The following is a 23,088-nucleotide window of genomic DNA, read 5'->3' on the forward strand; positions in this document are numbered from 1 at the left end:
TTGTCTCTGATGTTCTCAATTTTCTGCTTGAAAAATGAGGCAAAGTCTTCAGCTGAGATGAGTGGGGAGGGAGGAGGTGCTGGGGGACGGAGGAGAGAGTTGAAGGTGTTGAATAACTGTTTGGGGTTGTGAGACAGGGAGGATATGAGAGATGAGAAGTAGGTTTGTTTTGCTGTGGCGAGCGTGGTTTTGAAAGCAGTGAGGGACTGTTTGAATGCGATGAAGTGCTCGATGGAGTGGGATCTTTTCCATCTGCGCTCAGCAGCTCTGGAAGCTCGCCTCAGTTCTTTGGTCATGCTGGTGTGCCAGGGTTGTCTGTTGATTTTGCGAGCTTTGGTATGTGTGAGGGGGGCAAGAGATTCCAAAGCTGCAGCTATTGTGGTGTTATATAGAGCGGCAGCATCATCCGCATTGTGTAGGGAGCTTATGTCTGTGAGAGGGAGGAGGGATTCAGAGAGTGAGTGAAGATCAAGGTGTTTAAGATTTCTGCGAGGGTGTGAGAGTTTGTGGGGTGGGGGTTGTAGACAAGGAGTGGAAAGGGAAGAGAATGTAAGTAGGTTGTGGTCAGAAAGAGGATGAGGTGAGTTTGAGAGGTTAGATAGGGAGCAGAGGCGGGTGAGAATGAGGTCCAGTGTGTGACCATCTTTGTGGGTGGCTGTAGAAGACCATTGAGTAAGGCCAAAGGAGGAAGTGAGGGATAGAAGTTTAGTGGCAGCTGAGAGGGAAGTGTCAATGGGGATGTTGAAGTCGCCCATGATGATAGTGGGGATGTCAGCGGCGAGGAAATGGAGTAGCCAGGTGGTGAAGTGGTCGAAGAAGGTGGTGGCTGGCCCTGGGGGACGGTAGATGACAGCCAGTTGGAGGTTGGAGGGGGAGTAGATGCGCACAGAGTGCACCTCAAAGGAAGGGAGGGTAACAGAGGGTGGCAGTGGGATTGGGGTGAAGGAGCAGTTATCTGACAGGAGAAAACCAACTCCTCCGCCATGTTTGCTGCTGGGGCGGGGTGTGTGAGAAAGGTGGAAGCCACCGTAAGAGAGTGCCGCAGGGGAGGCTGTGTCAGAAGGGGTGAGCCAGGTTTCAGTGATGCCAAGGAAGGAGAGTTTGTTATTGATAAAGAGGTCATGGATAAATGACAGTTTATTGCAGACAGAGCGTGCGTTCCATAGTGCTCCAGATAGGGAAATTGGGGGAGTGGGGGCTGGATGAATGGGTATGAGGTTACTGTGGTTGCGAGGATGTGTAGAGGATCGTGGCAGGGGATTAGAAATGAGTGTGGGGATGTGATGAGTAGGGCCAGGATTTGGGGATATGTCGCCAGCAATGAGGAGCAGCAGACAGAGCGTTAGAAGGTGTGAGCTGGATAGGTCATGATGTGGCCGTGTGTGCCTGGCGAGAAAGGATTGTATGTGGAGGAATAGTTCTGTGGAGGAGGTGAGATGACTGGGGAGGATGGAGGGAGAAATGACTAGTTCCTTACTGGGTGGAGGGACTACAGGAGTTAGGAAGAAATAAAGTAGTATGGGGGTGAATGTGAAGAGAAACCGAAACATTATAGTGGTATTCTATTTCTTTACCTTCCAGTCAATTCCAGTCCAATTCTAGTCTAATTCATAGCAATTAAAAAACTGCAATTTCTAAGATGGTCAGACACGTCTGGTCAGACTCATGGCTATGAATTTATGGGCACCTAAGGGCTCACAGCTGAGAGGGAGGATGTGGGCGTGTGTGTCCAGAGCACATATTCACAGTTAAGCCAGGTCATAAAGAGGGGGTGGGGTAGATGGCTACTCAGGTATGCAAGGAAGACGCAAGAGAGGAGTGAAGTACATATGGATAGAAAATAACGGGTAAGCAAAGAATGCCATGTGGCAATTACATGCACTTCATATAGACAGACAGTGCTGGAAAGGCAGAGTAGATGAACAGCAGCATACCAGGTGGGAATTATATGCAGTTCACATAAACACACATTGCAGGAAAGGCAGAGTAGATGAACAGCAGCATACCAGGTGGGAATTATATGCAGTTCACATAAACACACATTGCAGGAAAGGCAGAGTAGATGAACAGCAGCATACCAGGTGGGAATTATATGCAGTTCACATAAACACACATTGCAGGAAAGGCAGAGTAGATGAACAGCAGCATACCAGGTGGGAATTATATGCAGTTCACATAAACACACATTGCAGGAAAGGCAGAGTAGATGAACAGCAGCATACCAGGTGGGAATTATATGCAGTTCACATAAACACACATTGCAGGAAAGGCAGAGTAGATGAACAGCAGCATACCAGGTGGGAATTATATGCAGTTCACATAAACACACATTGCAGGAAAGGCAGAGTAGATGAACAGCAGCATACCAGGTGGGAATTATATGCAGGTAGGTACAAGTAGACAGTCACCAAGGATGGCAGGCAGCAAAAGGATTCTGGGAGATATGTGGTGGAGGGAGCAGGGTGACAGCAGCACAGAGTATTTCAGGAGAGCAGTGTGCTGGTCTATAGGGGCCCCCTGTTTGGTGCGCGGAGCAGCCAGGGATTGTACATAGAGCGCTGTCTTTTATACACATGGATGGGCCGTCTGCTCCACAGAAATCCAGGAAACATTTCTGCGGATTGATGGCCTGGTCTGATCCAGACTTTGCATGCAGACCCCATTCCCCTCCTCAGATCCTGTCTTCCCCATCCTGTCCTGGCGATGTGTGAAAGCGAGGCGACAGGCGCAGTCCGGGGTGACGCTGGGAAGGAAATGTAGCCATATAGTAACGATAAAAATGAGACCCCTCTCTTCAGCTGCCTCACCAGCCCTGACTGCACCTAACTGGAGGTCATGCTTTACCCTCTATTACCCCAGACCCGCGTGCAGGTGCTCAGCCAGAACCACCATAGAATGGGTCCGCTTTCTGAAGATAATACTGCCATAGTGTTCTCGCATAATACCGCCATATAGATCACACACAATACTATCAAATAGATCACACAATACTGTCATACAGTTCTCACATAATACCACCATATAGATCACACATAATACCGCCAGTGTTCTCACATACCGCCATATAGATCACACATAATACCGCCAGTGTTCTCACATACCACCATATAGATCACACATAATACCGCCAGTGTTCTCACATACCGCCATATAGATCACACATAATACCGCCAGTGTTCTCACATACCGCCATATAGATCACACATAATACCGCCAGTGTTCTCAGATACCGCCATATAGATCACACATAATACCGCCAGTGTTCTCACATACCACCATATAGATCACACATAATACCGCCAGTGTTCTCACATACCGCCATATAGATCACACATAATACCGCCAGTGTTCTCACATACCGCCATATAGATCACACATAATACCGCCAGTGTTCTTACATACCGCCATATAGATCACACATAATACCGCCAGTGTTCTCACATACCACCATATAGATCACACATAATACCGCCATATAGATCACCCATAATGCCGCCACATAGATCTCACATGTATTGTAAATAAAGACTCGGCCAGAATAAAGTCCTTTATTAATCTTCTTTATACCATACCGAACGCATAATCCTCGACTCCCTCATCTCCCACAACAAAAATAATAAACCACAATGGGGAAAGACACGCAGGGGGGAGAGGAGTGCATAGGAGAGGATTAGATACTGACTGCTGAGCCGTATATCTAATCCTGTCCTGTGTGATACTGTGCTGCGCCGTGTATCTAATCCTATCTTGTGTGATACTGTACACAGGACAGGATTAGCTACACAAGACTAGTTTAGCTACACAGGACAGAGGTAGCAGTGGTAGATGGTATATAGAGGCAGGCAGCAGTGGTAGATGGTATATAGAGACAGGCAGCAGTCGTAGATGGTATATAGAGGCAGGCAGCAGTGGTAGATGGTATATAGAGGCAGGCAGCAGTGGTAGGTGGTATATAGAGGCAGGCAGCAGTGGTAGATGGTATATAGAGGCAGGCAGCAGTGGTAGATGGTATACAGAGGCAGGTAGCGGTGGTATACAGAGGCAGGTAGCAGTGGTATATAGGGGCAGGTAGCAGTGGTATATAGGGGCAGGTAGCAGTGGTATATAGGGGCTAGTAGCAGTGGTATATAGGGGCAGGTAGCAGTGGTATATAGGGGCTAGTAGCAGTGGTATATAGGGGCTAGTGGCAGTTGTATATAGGGGCTAGTAGCAGTGGTATATAGGGGCTAGTAGCAGTGGTATATAGGGACTAGTAGCAGTGGTATATAGTGGCTGGTAGCAGTGGTATATGGGGGCTAGTAGCAGTGGTATATAGGGGCAGGTAGCAGTGGTATATAGGAGCAGGTAGCAGTGGTATATAGGGGCTAGTAGCAGTGGTATATAGGAGCAGGTAGCAGTGGTATATAGGGGCTAGTAGCAGTGGTATATAGTGGCTAGTAGCAGTGGTATATAGGGGCTAGTAGCAGTGGTATATAGGGGCTAGTAACAGTGGTATATAGGGGCTAGTAGCAGTGGTATATAGTGGCTGGTAGCAGTGGTATATAGGGGCTAGTAGCAGTGGTATATAGGGGCAGGTAGCAGTGGTATATAGGAGCAGGTAGCAGTGGTATATAGGGGCTAGTAGCAGTGGTATATAGGGGCTAGTAGCAGTGGTATATAGGGGCTAGTAGCAGTGGTATATAGGGGCTAGTAGCAGTGGTATATAGGGGCTAGTAGCAGTGGTATATAGGGGCTAGTAGCAGTGGTATATAGGGGCTAGTAGCAATGGTATATAGGGGCTAGTAGCAGTGGTATATAGTGGCTGGTAGCAGTGGTATATAGGGGATAGTAGCAGTGGTATATAGGGGCAGGTAGCAGTGGTATATAGGAGCAGGTAGCAGTGGTATATAGGGGCTAGTAGCAGTGGTATATAGGGGCTAGTAGCAGTGGTATATAGGGGCTAGTAGCAGTGGTATATAGGGGCTAGTAGCATTGGTATATAGGAGCAGGTAGCAGTGGTATATAGGGGCTAGTAGCAGCGGTATATAGGGGCTAGTAGCAGTGGTATATAGGGGCTAATAGCAGTGGTATATAGGGGCTAGTAGCAGTGGTATATAGGGGCTAGTAGCAGTGGTATATAGGGGCTAGTAGCAGTGGTATATAGGGGCAGGTAGCAGTGGTATATAGGGGCTGGTAGCAGTGGTATATAGGGGCAGGTAGCAGTGGTATATAGGGGCTGGTAGCAGTGGTATATAGGGGCTGGTAGCAGTGGTATATAGGAGCATGTAGCAGTGGTATATAGGGACAGGTAGCAGTGGTATATAGGGGCAGGTAGCACTGGTATATAGGAGCAGGTAGCAGTGGTATATAGGAGCAGGTAGCAGTGGTATATAGGGGAAGGTAGCACTGGTATATAGGGGCAGGTAGCAGTGGTATATAGGGGCTGGTAGCAGTGGTATATAAGGGCTGGTAGCAGTGGTATATAGGGGCAGGTAGCAGTGGTATATAGGGGCTGGTAGCAGTGGTATATAGGGACAGGTAGCAGTGGTAGATGCATAAGAAAATAAAAACTCTGTACTTACCTTCAGTCCTCTCCCAGGAAGTGCTGAGTCATGTTCAGGGCAGAGCAGTGTGACGATCTCCCTGCTCTGCTCTGAACGGCAGTGAGCAGTGATTGCAGCCTGTGCTGTAATACTAAGTACAGGCTGCAATCACAGCTCCTGGCTGCAGATACTCACCCCGGACCTCGCTCCCAGCAGCAGCTTCTCCCTGGCAGCTCCTGCTATGATCGCACACACTGAGCTGTGTGTGCGATGACAGAGGAAAAAAACAAAATGGCCGCGATCTCCTCTCACAGCTGTGACGTAGCAGCCCAGTGGGCGTGTCCAAGTCACAGCTGAGAGGCAGGAGGAGCGGTCGGAGCCCGACTGTTGGCTCCTATGCCCATGGCTGCCGTAAGTGAGGTGTGCAAGTGTCGTGCCCAGACACTTACACCCACACTAATGAAAATGGCGGCCTCCAGTGGCAAAAGTAAAAATGAATAAATAAAAAAGTATTAAAGTACTACATTTACTTTTGTATTAAAAATAATTGATTATATAATCAATAACAAAAACTAAAATCACGGCACCCTCCCTTTAAATTCCGTGTGGGGTGTAGTTTCCAAGTTATCTAGATGTGTGGTGAGCATCTTGAACCCACAGGTGCTTCACAGAATTTTAAAACATTACACTGTGAAAATTAAAAATTTTACTTTTTTCCCCAAAATGTTGTTTTAGACTCAAATTTTCCTTCTCACAAGGGTAACAAGAAAAAAATGGACCACATAACCATAAAAATGAAAAAATTGGATCACATACCATAATTTGTTAGTCATTTTCTCCTGAGTACAGATATACCCCATATGTGATCAGAAACTCTTTTTTTTTTTTGGACTATAAAATTAGCTGGAATAGATTGCGAACACCATGTCACATTTGGTGTACTGTCGAACAGAAAGTCCCCAAAAGTGACCCACTTTTGCAAACTACACCCCTCAAGAAATTAATCTAAGAGTGTGTTGAGAATATTGAACTCATTGGTGCTTTTACATAATTTTATAATATAGAACTGTGATAATGAAATATTTCCGTTCATTTTTTTTTTCAACTAAAACGTTGCTGAAGGCCCAAATTTTACATTTTCACGAGAGTAACAGGAGAAAATTGACATCATAATTTGTTGTTCAATTTCTCCTGAGTATAGGGATAATAATAATAATCTTTATTTATATAGCGCCAACATATTCCGCAGCGCTTTACAGTTTAACAGTTTCAAACACAAGTCATATGTAACAACGTTAACCAAAACAATAATTACAGCACAATAAGACGACCCTGCTCGTGAGAGCTTACAATCTACGATGAGGTGGGGGAGATACAAAGTACAGGTCAGTTTTTACAATGATGGTCCAGCCATCTTCAGGGGGTGGGGGATAGATGGAGATAGTGAATTGGGCTACACACTCGCCCGTACACATAAATGGACTTTTATTAGAGAACGTGATAGGCCGCTCTGAACAAATATGTTTTGAGGGCACGCCTTATACTATGCAAATTGTGAATGGTCCTAGTATCTTAGGCTAGAGCATTCCAGAGGATTGGCGCAGAGCGGGAGAAGTCTTGGAGACGGGAATGGGAGGTATGGATTAGTACAGAGGTTAGTCGAAAGTCATTTGCAGAGCGCAGCGGTGGGCTAGGCTGATAGACAGAAATAAGGGAGGAGATGTAAGAGGGTGCTGCATTGTAAAGAGCTTTGTGGGTGAGAACAAGTACTTTTAATTGTATCCTGTAATGAATGGGCAGCCAGTGTAACGACTGGCGAAGAGCGGACACATCTGAATTCCGATTAGCCAGATGGACAATTCTGGCTGCTGCATTAAGGATAGACTGGAGAGGGGGAAGTCGAGTGAGGGGGAGGCCAATTAATAGAGCGTTACAGTAATCTGGGTGGGAGTGGATCAAGGTGACAGTGAGGGTTCTTGTTTTTTACATGGTGAGAAAAGGGCGGATTCTCGAGATGTTCTTTAGGTGTAAGCGGCATGAGATTGTATAGTGTCATGATCCAGTTCTGAGATTGGCAGTGTCATGATCCAGTTCTGAGATTATGTTCAGCTCTCCTGTCTTTGGACTGGTTATGTGGGAGTTAATCCTTTCTGCCTCACTCTGAAGCTCGCTGAGCTATTTAAGTCCTCTGCAGCCTGTGGGCCAGTGTCAGCTATAGTTCATGCTGCACTGATTGAGCTCCTGACCTGATCCCTGTAATAGTGTTCCTGTTTGCCTCTGACTGCCTGCACCCGTTTATGACTTGTTCTGACCTCTGGCCTGTACCCCGACTCCATCTTACGTCTCACGTTTTGGTTACCACGTTCCCGGTAGGTTCTGACGTCTTGCTTGTCCCCGACTATTCTCTGCTCGCCCCTTCTGTACCACTCTGCTATCTTTGTGTATCACCTTGGCTTGTCTCACATCTCTTTTATTACCTGTGACACCTGTGTTGTTGTTCAGTGTTGCTGCGCTGTGTGTACAACCTCTTTCTCTTAACCAGCACCCCCTGGTGGAGGTTGCTCTATACTGCACTGCAGCAGCACATTACAGGCAGAACCCCTGAGATTCCAAAACAGCAGAAACACAAGTGACTCCATTTTGGAAACTACACCTCTTGAAGAAATCCTCTAGGGGTGTAATCAGATTGGCTGACAATAACAGCAATACGAGACTGGGGAGTGTTGTAATTGGTCACCCCTTCTCTAGCTGTGCTGGTCAACTGTTAGTGACTGTGTTTTCACACAGTGACAGTTTAAATTCATGACTGGTGTAGCACGTAATGATGTTGGTACTGACATTCGTTCATGATGTGCAATACCAATCATTGGTTGATAACCAGTTAATCATGCGATTGTCTGATTGCTTATACTATATCTTACAATTCCACAGTATTTCAGTATATAGTGAAAATCTAAGTCTGCTTTAAAGCTCAGCATATGACTTAGCATCATAGGAGTATTAAGATGGCAGCAATGGGCCTTAAGCAGATCCCTGACTGCCATGGTATCCACTGGTGCCCCATGATCCCTCCGCAGGGGGCTCATGTGTGCGAACAACAGTCTACATTTCAACACCACTGTCAGAAATTGACAGCAGAGTTTAAATGGTTGACAAATGGAGCTCAACTTCGGTTGCAGCTGTTAAGACAGAAATACTAAGTACGGTAATATTGCCGACATCAGCTACAAGTCCACTTTAAGGGAGGATATTAGCGAAGGGAATGAGGATGTCGAGTCCATATAGGTCGAAATTCATGGAGGGAAAAATGGTAACAAAATTCTCATTGGGGTCTGTTACAAACCCCCAAATATAACAGAAATCATGGAAAGTCTACTTCTAAAGCAGATAGATGAAGCTGCAACCCATAATGAGGTCCTGGTTATGGGGGACTTTAACTACCCGGATATTAACTGGGAAACAGAAACCTGTGAAACCCATAAAGGCAACAGGTTTCTGCTAATAACCAAGAAATATTATCTTTCACAATTGGTGCAGAATCCAACCAGAGGAGCAGCACTTTTAGACCTAATACTATCTAATAGACCTGACAGAATAACAAATCTGCAGGTGGTCGGGCATCTAGGAAATAGCGACCTCAATATTGTACAGTTTCACCTGTCTTTCACTAGGGGGACTTGTCAGGGAGTCACAAAAACACTGAACTTTAGGAAGGCAAAGTTTGACCAGCTTAGAGATGCCCTTAATCTGGTAGACTGGGACAATATCCTCAGAAATAAAAATACAGATATTAAATGGAAAATGTTTAAGAACATCCTAAATAGGCACTGTAAGCGGTTTATACCTTGTGGGAATAAAAGGACTAGAAATAGGAAAAACCCAATGTGGCTAAACAAAGAAGTAAGACAGGCAATTAACAGTAAAAAGAAAGCATTTGCACTACTAAAGCAGGATGGCACCATTGAAGCTTTAAAAAACTATAGGGAGAAAAATACCGTACTTTATCTAAAAAACTAATTAAAGCTGCCAAAAAGGAAACAGAGAAGCACATTGCTAAAGAGAGTAAAACTAATCCCAAACTGTTCTTCAACTATATCAATAGTAAAAGAATAAAAACTGAAAATGTAGGCCCCTTAAAAAATAGTGAGGAAAGAATGGTTGTAGATGACGAGGAAAAAGCTAACATATTAAACACCTTCTTCTCCACGGTATTCACGGCGGAAAATGAAATGCTAGGTGAAATCCCAAGAAACAATGAAAACCCTATATTAAGGGTCGCCAATCTAACCCAAGAAGAGGTGCGAAACCGGCTAAATAAGATCAAAATAGATAAATCTCCGGGTCTGGATGGCATACACCCACGAGTACTAAGAGAACTAAGTAATGTAATAGATAAACCATTATTTCTTATTTTTAGGGACTCTATAGCGACGGGGTCTGTTCCGCAGGACTGGCGCATAGCAAATGTGGTGCCAATATTCAAAAAGGGCTCTAAAACTGAACCCGGAAATTATAGGCCAGTAAGTCTAACCTCTATTGTTGGTAAAATATTTGAAGGGTTTCTGAGGGATGTTATTCTGGATTATCTCAATGAGAATAACTGTTTAACTCCATATCAGCATGGGTTTATGAGAAATCGCTCCTGTCAAACCAATCTAATCAGTTTTTATGAAGAGGTAAGCTATAGGCTGGACAACGGTGAGTCATTGGACGTGGTATATCTCGATTTTTCCAAAGCGTTTGATACCGTGTCGCACAAGAGGTTGGTACACAAAATGAGAATGCTTGGTCTGGGGGAAAATGTGTGTAAATGGGTTAGTAACTGGCTTAGTGATATAAAGCAGAGGGTGGTTATAAATGGTATAGTTTCTAACTGGGTCGCTGTGACCAGTGGGGTACCGCAGGGGTCGGTATTGGGACCTGTTCTCTTCAACATATTCATTAATGATCTGGTAGAAGGTTTACACAGTTTTGTATCATCTGCAAATATCGATATTTTACTATGTAAAGCAGTTAATACAAGAGAAGATAGTATTCTGCTACAGATGGATCTGGATAGGTTGGAAACTTGGGCTGAAAGGTGGCAGATGAGGTTTAACAATGATAAATGTAAGGTTATACACATGGGAAGAAGGAATCAATATCACCATTACACACTGAACGGGAAACTGGGTAAATCTGACAGGGAGAAGGACTTGGGGATCCTAGTTAATGATAAACTTACCTGGAGCAGCCAGTGCCAGGCAGCAGCTGCCAAGGCAAACAGGATCATGGGGTGCATTAAAAGAGGTCTGGATACACATGATGAGAGCATTATACTGCCTCTGTACAAATCCCTAGTTAGACCGCACATGGAGTACTGTGTCCAGTTTTGGGCACCGGTGCTCAGGAAGGATATAATGGAACTAGAGAGAGTACAAAGGAGGGCAACAAAATTAATAAAGGGGATGGGAGAACTACAATACCTAGATAGATTAGCGAAATTAGGATTATTTAGTCTAGAAAAAAGACGACTGAGGGGCGATCTAATAACCATGTATAAGTATATAAGGGGACAATACAAATATCTCGCTGAGGATCTGTTTATACCAAGGAAGGTGACGGGCACAAGGGGGCATTCTTTGCGTCTGGAGGAGAGAAGGTTTTTCCACCAACATAGAAGAGGATTCTTTACTGTTAGGGCAGTGAGAATCTGGAATTGCTTGCCTGAGGAGGTGGTGATGGCGAACTCAGTCGAGGGGTTCAAGAGAGGCCTGGATGTCTTCCTGGAGCAGAACAATAGTGTATCATACAATTATTAGGTTCTGTAGAAGGACGTAGATCTGGGGATTTATTATGATGGAATATAGGCTGAACTGGATGGACAAATGTCTTTTTTCGGCCTTACTAACTATGTTACTATGTTACTATGTAAGTGGAGAGAGCTCAGTTCTTGAGAGCTTTTTCCATTCACAATCACTCCCACAAATAGCTACATATACATGGAATTGCGCTTGGGTATTAAAGCCCAAATACACATTTAGGTTCACCAAACCTGCTAAAATCCACGGGATTGACAAACCTTATAATTTATATGGTCTCTCCTATGTCTAATCATCTATTTCAGGGGTAGGGAACTTCAGGTCTTTTCTTTGGCCTCCAAGCAGATTACCGGGTATCTAAGTGCTTGGGCGGGCTGCATTTTGACGGCTGCCTGCCCTTTAATTTGTTCTTACTTTACAAGCATGCGTAAGCGGTGTTTACTACTGAACGCTGTGGTGTGTGCAAGGAAAAATTATGTTCTCACACTGGCCAGTTCCATTGTCAGGATGTACTTTGTGGTCTGAGTTAGCTCACAATACGCTCCCACCCAATAGAAAAGGACCGCATCGGTAGCTTCTTCTGCGATGGCTACATTGCAGTCTGAAAGTGTCTCCTGTGATTGCTGTACCGCAGTCCCATGTCTGCTGTGATAAGGTCTACACCATGGCCCTAGCGTCTCTTGTCATGACTATACTGCAGCCTTAGCCTCTTCTGTGATGTCCATGCCACAGCCTCATATCTCCTGTGATGTTTATGCCACAGTCCCATAACTCATTTGATTTATATGCCGCAGGCCAATGTCTCCTGTGCTGTATATACCGCAGCCCCATTTCTTCTATGTGATGTATATAGACCAGTCTCTGTGTCTTCTATGTGATACATAGACAGCAGTCTCGGTGTCTCCTATATGATGTATATACTGCACTTTCACTGCTTCAGTACTGTAAATGTAATGTGAGCAGTGATGAATTTTGCACAGTGAGGAGACCTGCAGTGTAATATACTTCTGTGTTCCGTATGACTTACTGCTGCTAGTTGCTTACAAAACATATCATCGCCTGCACTGCAGACTGATGCAAATCTGGCAAAGCAGTGACGAGTAGCAACATCATGCATGCCACCTAACATCATACGCTGCACCAAAGAAAAGCAGCTCCAGTCATTACATTAAGGGGGAGTTAATTAAATGTTTGACCAAATGTAGCAGGGTAATTTGCAAGTTGATAATTTTGTGCTGCCTCGAAGAATGGTATAAATATAGTAACATAGTAACATAGTTATTAAGGTTGAAGGGAGACTTTAAGTCCATCTAGTTCAACCCATAGCCTAAGCTAACATGCCCTAACATGTTGATCCAGAGGAAGGCAAAAAAAAAACCATGTGGCAGTAAAAGGTTCCCCACCCCTGATCTGTTGACTGAGATTAAGTATGGGGGGAAAAGACAGCTGGAGATAACTGTTTGGCTGATTATATTTTAAAATAATGTTTTTAAACTTCCTTTTATTTTTTAAGGGATTCTACAAGCTTTGAGCACCTAGAAGAGGTTCCAGCTGGAAGTATCCCCACTTTAGGCAAAAGCACTGGAAGGAAGGTCTATGACACAGGAGTATTTATTTTAGTCATGGAATATGGAAAGAATTTTTCTGGACCAGACAAAGATGTTTTCCACTATAACCGTGCTATTGGTGATGCAAAAGCTGCATGGCGGTCCAACTTCCTTCATCCATTAATTTACTATTACAAACAACTTCCATCAGGTAATTAAAAAAAACAAACAATTAAAGGAAACAAATTAGCTGTAATGTTTTAGTATGCATAGGATTTGTTCACATACAGACTTTACTGTAATTGGTAGTACGACAAAAGAATGAAAAGTAATCCATGTACCTAGTGTCATAGTGAACCAAAGTCACAGTACACTTATGCCAGACAATTTGTCAAAAATGTCAGTTTCCATACAAATATATTTTACTAGGATAAGAATTTTCTAGAATATATTGTACCTTTTGTTGATAAAAATTGGCAACCCATGTAAAACTGTTAGGGTATGTTTTCACGGTCCGTATTAGCAGTGCTTTGGACGCAGCACATGTCTGCTCCATCCAAAGCGCTGCCGGCTTTTGTACGCGCGGTGGTTCCACAGGTGTTCATTAAACCATGCGGAATCACCGCATCCTATACACCGCGCCGGGTTGGTGAGTATAACGGGGGAGTGTCACGACCGCTCATACTTACCTGTCCGGCCAGCGCGCTCCCGACGTCTCTCCTGGCCGCATTCTGCCCGGCTTCTCCGGCTCCAGGCGCTTCGGCGGTTCGCACATGCGCCATAGCACTTCTTCCGCTGCCTGGGATTCTGGGAGGTCGTGACCCGGTGGCTCCGCCTCCAATATGGCGGCGCCCACGGGGTATTTCTGTCCGGCGCTTACCCAGGTAAGGCGCCTGCGAATCTTCGCTGCTGTGACGCCTTTTGTTTACGTGTCCCTTCGTCGTCCTCATGCCCTTTCTGTTCTCTCTGTCATCAGCCTACGTGCCCTTGTCCTTTTTGTTAGGTTGTTACCACTCCTGTGCCTTCCCTAGTTCCACCCTTTCCCTATCTCGTACTGTCCATGTCCTATGGTCCTACCCTGTGTCTGTTTTTCCTCTGTGTTACCGTCATTTACTGTTTGTTTCATTTACGGCTCTCCGCCTCAGCTATTCGTTGGTTCCTGCATATTTCCTTTCATCCTGCTACCTCTTCTTGACCCAGTCATCCCTTTGGCTCCGGCAGTTGCGGTTCCATCCTCCTAGGGCCTGCTCCTAACGCTCCCTTTATAGGTGGCGCATCCACCAGGTTTACTCGCCCTTGGGGGCTCTGGGGCGGTGACCCAGAGGGCCCACTCCAGGGTTGTTTCCTTCTCTCTGTAGTGTGATAGGGAGGGTGAGCATTTCAATGTTCACCTGTCCCCATTCCACCGCCGAGTGCCGCTGTGTCTTCAGCGTCCTCTGGCTGTGACGTTCAGGTCAGAGGGCGCAATGACGTTTTCAGGGTACGTGCCGCCCTCTGCCTGAACAGTCACTGCAGAGAGCCGGAAGATCCACAACTCTTCAGTGGACCATTGTCACAACTTGATATTATAGTCCTTAGCAGTACAGCCCCTCTGTGTTAGGTTCCTGATCTTTGCCTCCACAACCTGGATTCTGTCAGGCACGTTGTAGATTAAATCCAAGGCATAAAAATGTCAACATATTTTTTTGTCCCCTCAAGACCCTGAACGGCTAGTTCTGTGTCATGGAGGTGTAGGAGAATGGACCGGGCCAGTGCCTCTCTTGTGTCGGTTACGGAACTATCGTGTTATGCACCTGGTGGTTAGGAGCACCCGGAACGACCTGATGGTTAAACTAACACAGAACAAGCTCTGGGAAGTGGGAGCTCTGCTGACCGCAACCCCTAATCCTATCAAACACACTAGAAATAGCCGTGGAGTGTACCTAACTCGGCCTAGACGCCTCTTCACAGCCTAAGAGCTAACTAGCACTACAGATAGAAAATAAAGCCTACCTTGCCTCAGAGAAATTCCCCAAAGTAAAAGGCAGCCCCCCACATATATTGACTGTGAGTTAAGATGAAAGTCACAAACACAGGAATGAAACAAGTTTCAGCAAAGGGAGGCCAGACTAACTAAACAGACTGAGGATAGGAAAGGTATCTTTGCGGTCAGCACAAAAAACTACAAAAGACCACGCAGAGTGTGCAAAAAGACCTCCACACCGACTCACGGTGCGGAGGTGCCACTCTGCATCCCAGTGCTTCCAGCTAGCTAGGCAAAATCATGATAGCCAACTGGACAAGGAAACAATGAACAAATAATAACTAGCAGGGACTTATCTTCTGCTGGAGTAGACAGGTCACCAGAAAGATCCAAGAGCGAACTGAACCAGTACAAGAACATTGACAGCTGGCATGGAGTAACGATGTGAGTGGAGTTAAATAGAGCAGCCAGCCAAAGAATAAACTACGTCACCTGTGGAAGGAACCTCAGAAGCAGCAGCTCCACTCACAGCCACCAGAGGGAGTCCATGTACAGAACTCGCCGAAGTACCATTCATGACCACAGGAGGGAGTTCGATAACAGAATTCACAACACTATCGGGGAAGTCACCATTGTTGCTGGGGGAAAAGCTTTCTGACCCAGACAGACCTTTGCACTCCACTGTAGGGGACGTGTCAGTCATAAAAGGCATAGTGCATGGGAAAGTGGGACACTTGGCAGGAAGACAGAGGTTGACTCACTCTCCGTGGGGCTACGCGATAGTCCAGGCCCGCGCTGGAGCTCTTCAGCCCTTGTGCACACTGACTGTGAGTGTGCGGCCTAAATCTCACCAGGTGAATCATCTAGATCCGGGTAGCTCTATTCCCGTCACCACCACTGGACTGAGACACTTTCCAGCGGTGTCAGAGACTGCTTCACATCACGTACGTCGTTCTGGTAACCTAGGACCTTGCCTCAGGGAGCCAGGATACGCCACTTCCATCAGGAGACAGTGCATCAACTTCCTTCAGGAACAAGCCAGAGACTTCACGCTACCACAGCTCTGAAACAATCAGACTGATAATTTTACCTGTTTTGTAACCGTTCACATCCTGACATTATACCCAGTTTTGCTTCCTTCTTAACCCTTTCTCTCCCTGCTAGAAGTATCCCTTGTAATAAACCCTTTAACTCTTGTTCTGCCTCCTGCTCTTCACTGCATCCCGTGTTCATGCTATTCTACAGAGGGACAAAGAAAATACCCAAGTCTGAGGGAGCACCTCCTCGCAGAAGGGACATGATTATTCGCAGCCACTGGGACTTATTTCCTGATGACCGGGATCACGGGATAATTAATAGCCTACAGCTCTAACTCAACACACTAAACTGGTTGTTCTCCCCTGAAAATGTATCAGAAAGGTCCAGTACTGGTTAGGGAGAAACTAACTGCACATCAGAGGATACTGACCTTACAGCCACTGCCGGCAATGGAGAGCTATCGGAAGTTTTAATCCAAGTAATTATCTCTCCTGCAACTGGTATTCCTTAACCAGATCCTGAATCATCTTTGTCAGATTTTCCACCTGGTCACAGAGTGTGTGAACAGGATCCATACTGGCAAAAAAGACAAATGTACAGGGAAATTGTAATATGACGATAGTCACTACTCAAAGACAAGCTATGAGCCTGGGTAGTCAAGAAGTCTGAGGCAAAATGCCAAGAGGGTACAGCATAGACAGAGGGTTGTTGTGAATTCTGTGGCTGAATTCACTCCTGTGGTCACAAGTGGTACTGCAGCTTCTGAGCTTCCTCCCTCAGGTGTTCTGGTGAGCTCGTTGGCTGCTTTGTTATTTAACTCCACCTGATTCTGTCTTCCTTGCTCCTTGTCAATGTTCCAGTGTTGGACTTGAGCTTCTGGATCTTTCCTGTGGCCTGCTGCTCTGCTTAGATAAGTGCTTCTTTGCTTTTGTTGCTACTTTTTCTGTCCAGCTTGTCTTTTTGTTTTTGCTGGAAGCTCTGAGACGCAAAGGGTGCACCGCCGTGCCGTTAGTTCGGCACGGTGGGTCTTTTTGCCCCCTTTGCGTGGTTTTTTGCTTTAGGGTTTTTTGTAGACTGCAAAGTTCTCTTTGCTATCCTCGCTCTATCTAGAATATCGGGCCTCACTTTGCTGAATCTATTTCATCCCTACATTTGTCTTTTCATCTTGCTAACAGTCATTATATGTGGGGGGCTGCCTTTTCCTTTGGGGTATTTCTCTGAGGCAAGTCAGGCTTGTTTTTCTATCTTCAGACTAGTCAGCTCCTCAGGCTGTGCCGAGTTGCATAGGTAGTGACAGGCGCAATCCACAGCTGCCTTTAGTTGTGTTAGGATAGGTTCAGGTATTGCGGTCTACAGAGATTCCACGTCTCAGAGCTCGTTCTATTGTTTTCTGGGTTATTGTCAGATCACTGTATGTGCTCTGATTGCTGGCACACTGTGTCACTGGATTGCCTACATAACAGTACAAGGAGCCAAACCTAATGATTCTCAATAGAGGGAAAAAAGAAGTTCTGACATCATTTTTTTTTCTCAGCTCTGTGTTCAGTCTTTTTTTTCCCCTAGACATTTGGGTGTTTCAGGACACAGGTGTGGACATGGATATTCAGGGTCTGTGCTCTTCAATGGATAATCTCGTTACAAATGTACAAAGGATTCAAGATACTATTGATCAGAAATCTATGTTAGAACCAAGAATTCCTATTCCTGATTTGTTTTTTGGTGATAGAACAAAGTTTCTTAATTTCAAAAATAATTGTAAGCTATTTCTGACCTTGAAACCTCATTCTTCTGGTAATCCTATTCAACAGGTTTTGATTATTATTTCTTTTTTGCGCGGCGACCCTCAGGACTGGGCATTTTCTCTTGCGCCAGGAGACCCTGCATTGAGTAATGTCGATGCGTTTTTCCTGGCGCTCGGATTGCTTTACGATGAGCCTAATTCGGTGGATCAGGCTGAGAAAAATTTGCTGGCTTTGTGCCAGGGTCAGGATGATATAGAAGTATATTGTCAGAAATTTAGGAAGTGGTCAGTACTCACTCTGTGGAATGAATCTGCGCTGGCAGCTTTGTTCAGAAAGGGTCTCTCTGAGGCTCTTAAGGATGTCATGGTGGGTTTTCCTATGCCTGCTGGTTTGAATGAGTCTATGTCTTTGGCCATTCAGATCGGTCGACGCTTGCGCGAGCGTAAATCTGTGCACCATTTGGCGGTATTGTCTAAGATTAAACCTGAGACTATGCAGTGCGATAGGACTATGACCAGAGTTGAACGGCAAGAACACAGACGTCTGAATGGTCTGTGTTTCTACTGTGGTGATTCCACTCATGCTATTTCTGATTGTCCTAAGCGCACTAAGCGGTTCGATAGGTCTGCCGTCATTGGTACTGTACAATCCAAATTCCTTCTGTCCATTACCTTGATATGCTCTTTGTCATCGTATTCTGTCATGGCGTTTGTGGATTCAGGCGCTGCCCTGAATCTGATGGATTTGGATTATGCTAAACGTTGTGGGTTTTTCTTGGAGCCTTTGCGGTGTCCTATTCCGTTGAGAGGAATTGATGCTACACCTTTGGCCAAGAATAAACCTCAGTACTGGACCCAGCTGACCATGTGCATGGCTCCTGCACATCAGGAAGTTATTCGCTTTCTGGTGCTACATAATCTGCATGATGTGGTCGTGTTGGGGTTGCCATGGCTGCAAACCCATAATCCAGTTTTGGATTGGAACTCTATGTCGGTATCCAGCTGGGGTTGTCAGGGGGTACATGGTGATGTTCCATTTTTGTCTATTTCGTCATCCACTCCTTCTGAGGTCCCAGAGTTCTTGTCTGATTATCAGGATGTATTTGAAGAGCCCAAGTCCGATGCCCTACCTCCGCATAGGGATTGTGATTGTGCTATCAATTTGATTCCTGGTAGTAAATTCCCTAAAGGTCGATTATTTAATTTATCCGTGCCTGAACACGCCGCTATGCGCAGTTATGTGAAGGAATCCCTGGAGAAGGGACATATTCGCCCATCGTCATCACCACTGGGAGCAGGGTTCTTTTTTGTAGCCAAGAAGGATGGTTCGCTGAGACCATGTATTGATTACCGCCTTCTTAATAAGATCACTGTTAAATTTCAGTATCCCTTGCCATTGTTATCTGACTTGTTTGCTCGGATTAAGGGGGCTAGTTGGTTCACTAAGATAGATCTTCGTGGTGCGTATAATCTGGTGAGAATCAGGCAAGGAGATGAATGGAAAACTGCATTTAATACGCCCGAGGGTCATTTTGAGTATCTAGTGATGCCGTTCGGACTTGCCAATGCTCCATCTGTGTTTCAGTCTTTTATGCATGACATCTTCCGTGAGTATTTGGATAAATTCCTGATTGTTTACTTGGATGACATTTTGATCTTCTCAGATGATTGGGACTCTCATGTGAAGCAGGTCAGAATGGTTTTCCAGGTCCTGCGTGCTAATTCTTTGTTTGTGAAGGGATCAAAGTGTCTCTTCGGTGTGCAGAAAGTTTCATTTTTGGGGTTCATCTTTTCCCCTTCTACTATCGAGATGGATCCGGTTAAGGTCCAAGCCATCCAGGATTGGACTCAGCCGACATCTCTGAAAAGTCTGCAAAAATTCCTGGGCTTTGCTAATTTTTATCGTCGCTTCATCTGTAATTTTTCTAGCATTGCCAAACCATTGACCGATTTGACCAAGAAGGGTGCTGATTTGGTTAATTGGTCTTCTGCTGCTGTGGAAGCTTTTCAGGAGTTGAAGCATCGTTTTTGTTCTGCCCCTGTGTTGTGTCAACCAGATGTTTCTCTTCCGTTCCAGGTCGAGGTTGATGCTTCTGAGATTGGAGCAGGGGCGGTTTTGTCACAGAGAGGCTCTGGTTGCTCAGTGTTGAAACCATGTGCTTTCTTTTCCAGGAAGTTTTCGGCTGCTGAGCGTAATTATGATGTGGGCAACCGAGAGTTGCTGGCCATGAAGTGGGCATTCGAGGAATGGCGTCATTGGCTTGAAGGAGCTAAGCACCGCGTGGTGGTATTGACTGATCATAAGAACCTTACTTATCTCGAGTCTGCCAAGCGCTTGAATCCTAGACAGGCCCGTTGGTCGTTATTTTTTGCCCACTTTGATTTTGTGATTTCGTACCTTCCGGGCTCTAAAAATGTGAAGGCGGATGCTCTGTCTAGGAGTTTTGTGCCCGACTCTCCGGGTTCATCTGAGCCGGCGAGTATCCTCAAGGAAGGAGTCATTGTGTCTGCCATCTCCCCTGATTTGCGGCGAGTGTTGCAAAAATTTCAGGCGAATAAACCTGATCGTTGTCCGGCGGAGAAACTGTTCGTCCCTGATAGGTGGACTACTAAAGTTATCTCTGAACTTCATTGTTCGGTGTTGGCTGGTCATCCTGGAATATTTGGTACCAGAGAGTTAGTGGCTAGATCCTTCTGGTGGCCATCTCTGTCACGGGATGTACGTACTTTAGTGCAGTCCTGTGGGATTTGTGCTAGGGCTAAGCCCTGCTGTTCACGTGCCAGTGGGTTGCTTTTGCCCTTGCCGGTCCCAAAGAGGCCTTGGACACATATTTCGATGGATTTCATTTCTGACCTTCCCGTTTCTCAAAAGATGTCAGTCATTTGGGTGGTCTGTGATCGCTTTTCTAAAATGGTCCATCTGGTGCCCTTGGTTAAATTGCCTTCCTCCTCTGATTTGGTGCCTTTGTTCTTCCAGCATGTGGTTCGTTTGCATGGCATTCCTGAGAATATTGTTTCTGACAGAGGTTCCCAGTTTGTTTCGAGGTTTTGGCGAGCCTTTTGTGGTAGGATGGGCATTGACCTGTCTTTTTCCTCGGCTTTCCATCCTCAGACTAATGGCCAGACCGAACGAACCAATCAGACCTTGGAGACATATCTGAGATGTTTTGTTTCTGCAGACCAGGATGATTGGGTGTCCTTTTTGCCGTTGGCTGAGTTCGCCCTTAATAATCGGGCCAGCTCGGCCACCTTGGTCTCTCCATTTTTCTGCAATTCTGGGTTCCATCCTCGTTTCTCTTCAGGACAGGTTGAGTCTTCGGACTGTCCTGGTGTGGATTCTGTGGTGGACAGGTTGCAGCAGATCTGGACTCAGGTAGTGGACAATTTGACCTTGTCCCAGGAGAAGGCTCAACTTTTCGCTAATCGCAGACGCCGTGTGGGTCCCCGACTTCGTGTTGGGGATCTGGTTTGGTTATCTTCTCGTCATATTCCTATGAAGGTTTCCTCTCCTAAATTTAAACCTCGTTTTATTGGTCCGTATAGGATTTCTGAGATTCTCAATCCTGTGTCTTTTCGTCTGACCCTCCCAGACTCCTTTTCCATACATAATGTATTCCATAGGTCGTTGTTGCGGAGATACGTGGCACCTATGGTTCCATCTGTTGAGCCTCCTGCCCCGGTTTTGGTGGAGGGGGAATTGGAGTATATTGTAGAGAAAATTTTGGATTCTCGTGTTTCTAGACGGAAACTCCAGTATCTGGTTAAATGGAAGGGTTATGCTCAGGAAGATAATTCCTGGGTTTTTGCCTCTGATGTCCATGCTCCAGATCTTGTTCGTGCCTTTCATGTGGCTCATCCTGGTCGGCCTGGGGGCTCTGGTGAGGGTTCGGTGACCCCTCCTCAAGGGGGGGGTACTGTTGTGAATTCTGTGGCTGAATTCACTCCTGTGGTCACAAGTGGTACTGCAGCTTCTGAGCTTCCTCCCTCAGGTGTTCTGGTGAGCTCGTTGGCTGCTTTGTTATTTAACTCCACCTGATTCTGTCTTCCTTGCTCCTTGTCAATGTTCCAGTGTTGGACTTGAGCTTCTGGATCTTTCCTGTGGCCTGCTGCTCTGCTTAGATAAGTGCTTCTTTGCTTTTGTTCCTACTTTTTCTGTCCAGCTTGTCTTTTTGTTTTTGCTGGAAGCTCTGAGACGCAAAGGGTGCACCGCCGTGCCGTTAGTTCGGCACGGTGGGTCTTTTTGCCCCCTTTGCGTGGTTTTTTGCTTTAGGGTTTTTTGTAGACTGCAAAGTTCTCTTTGCTATCCTCGCTCTATCTAGAATATCGGGCCTCACTTTGCTGAATCTATTTCATCCCTACGTTTGTCTTTTCATCTTGCTAACAGTCATTATATGTGGGGGGCTGCCTTTTCCTTTGGGGTATTTCTCTGAGGCAAGTCAGGCTTGTTTTTCTATCTTCAGACTAGTCAGCTCCTCAGGCTGTGCCGAGTTGCATAGGTAGTGACAGGCGCAATCCACAGCTGCCTTTAGTTGTGTTAGGATAGGTTCAGGTATTGCGGTCTACAGAGATTCCACGTCTCAGAGCTCGTTCTATTGTTTTCTGGGTTATTGTCAGATCACTGTATGTGCTCTGATTGCTGGCACACTGTGTCACTGGATTGCCTACATAACAGAGGGTGTGACAAAGGAAACAGTCCAAGGTCAGAGTTCCAAGAAGGTAGAGGATCACAACAAGAGGGCTAGACAAACAGATCGTCAAGACAAATACAAGGTCGAGCAGCAAATATCAGAATACCAGACTAGGAGCACAGAACAAACACACACCTCTTGAGCAAAGCTACAATTTACAATGACCGAACATTGCCAGCCAGTTAACACTGGGGAACACAATTTTTTAAGAGTTAGGTCAGACAACTGTTCTTAATTAATTTTTGGATGCTGAATCCAGAAATGATCTCAGTTTTTCTCTATCACGTCAAGTTTTTGAACTATAGGATTTTTGTCTTCTCAAAACTATGTAAACTACTTGTACCTAAAAAGTGTTTTTTTTTATTAAATAGTACAAATATGAACAAAAAATGAAATATATAAGAAATAGGCATGACAAAGTTGTGACTACTCTTACAAGTTGCCACGCAGCTCTATATGAGTCGAATTGTAATCAGATAACAAGTCTTATTACAGATATCAGTGCAATTGTGCTTCTCTGGCAGGTAAGTTGTGGAGGAAAAACTTGACATGCTAGAAAAAAACAGATCGATATAAACTTTGGAAATAAGACTTTCTTCAAATACCTTTTGCTTCCAAATGTGCCTGTGAGGGGTGTTATCGCTTGTCTGCTCATGCCCATCACGTGACCCCCGGCTGCAGCTGCCTCTGATTAGTGTTGAGCTACCTCCCTAGTGTTCGAGTTCGGTTCGGTTCGTCGAACTGGGACGTGTTCGACGAATGTTCGTCGAACGTTCGATAAACACCGT

General features: G+C 45.5%; 1 protein-coding gene across 6 annotated transcripts in view; it reads left to right on the forward strand.

The window, feature by feature from the left end:
- FOXRED2 (FAD dependent oxidoreductase domain containing 2) overlaps window positions 1-23,088 on the forward strand; it is a 746,176-nt gene that overhangs the window by 261,185 nt on the left and 461,903 nt on the right. For all 6 annotated transcript variants that reach the window (XM_069737156.1, XM_069737158.1, XM_069737162.1 and 3 more), the window contains one exon: window positions 12,837-13,081. In XM_069737156.1, coding sequence (XP_069593257.1) covers window positions 12,837-13,081 — 245 coding nt within the window. The remainder of the gene's footprint in view (window positions 1-12,836; window positions 13,082-23,088) is intronic.

The sequence above is a fragment of the Ranitomeya imitator genome, chromosome 8 (assembly GCF_032444005.1).
Source record: "Ranitomeya imitator isolate aRanImi1 chromosome 8, aRanImi1.pri, whole genome shotgun sequence".
Taxonomy (NCBI): domain Eukaryota; kingdom Metazoa; phylum Chordata; class Amphibia; order Anura; family Dendrobatidae; genus Ranitomeya; species Ranitomeya imitator.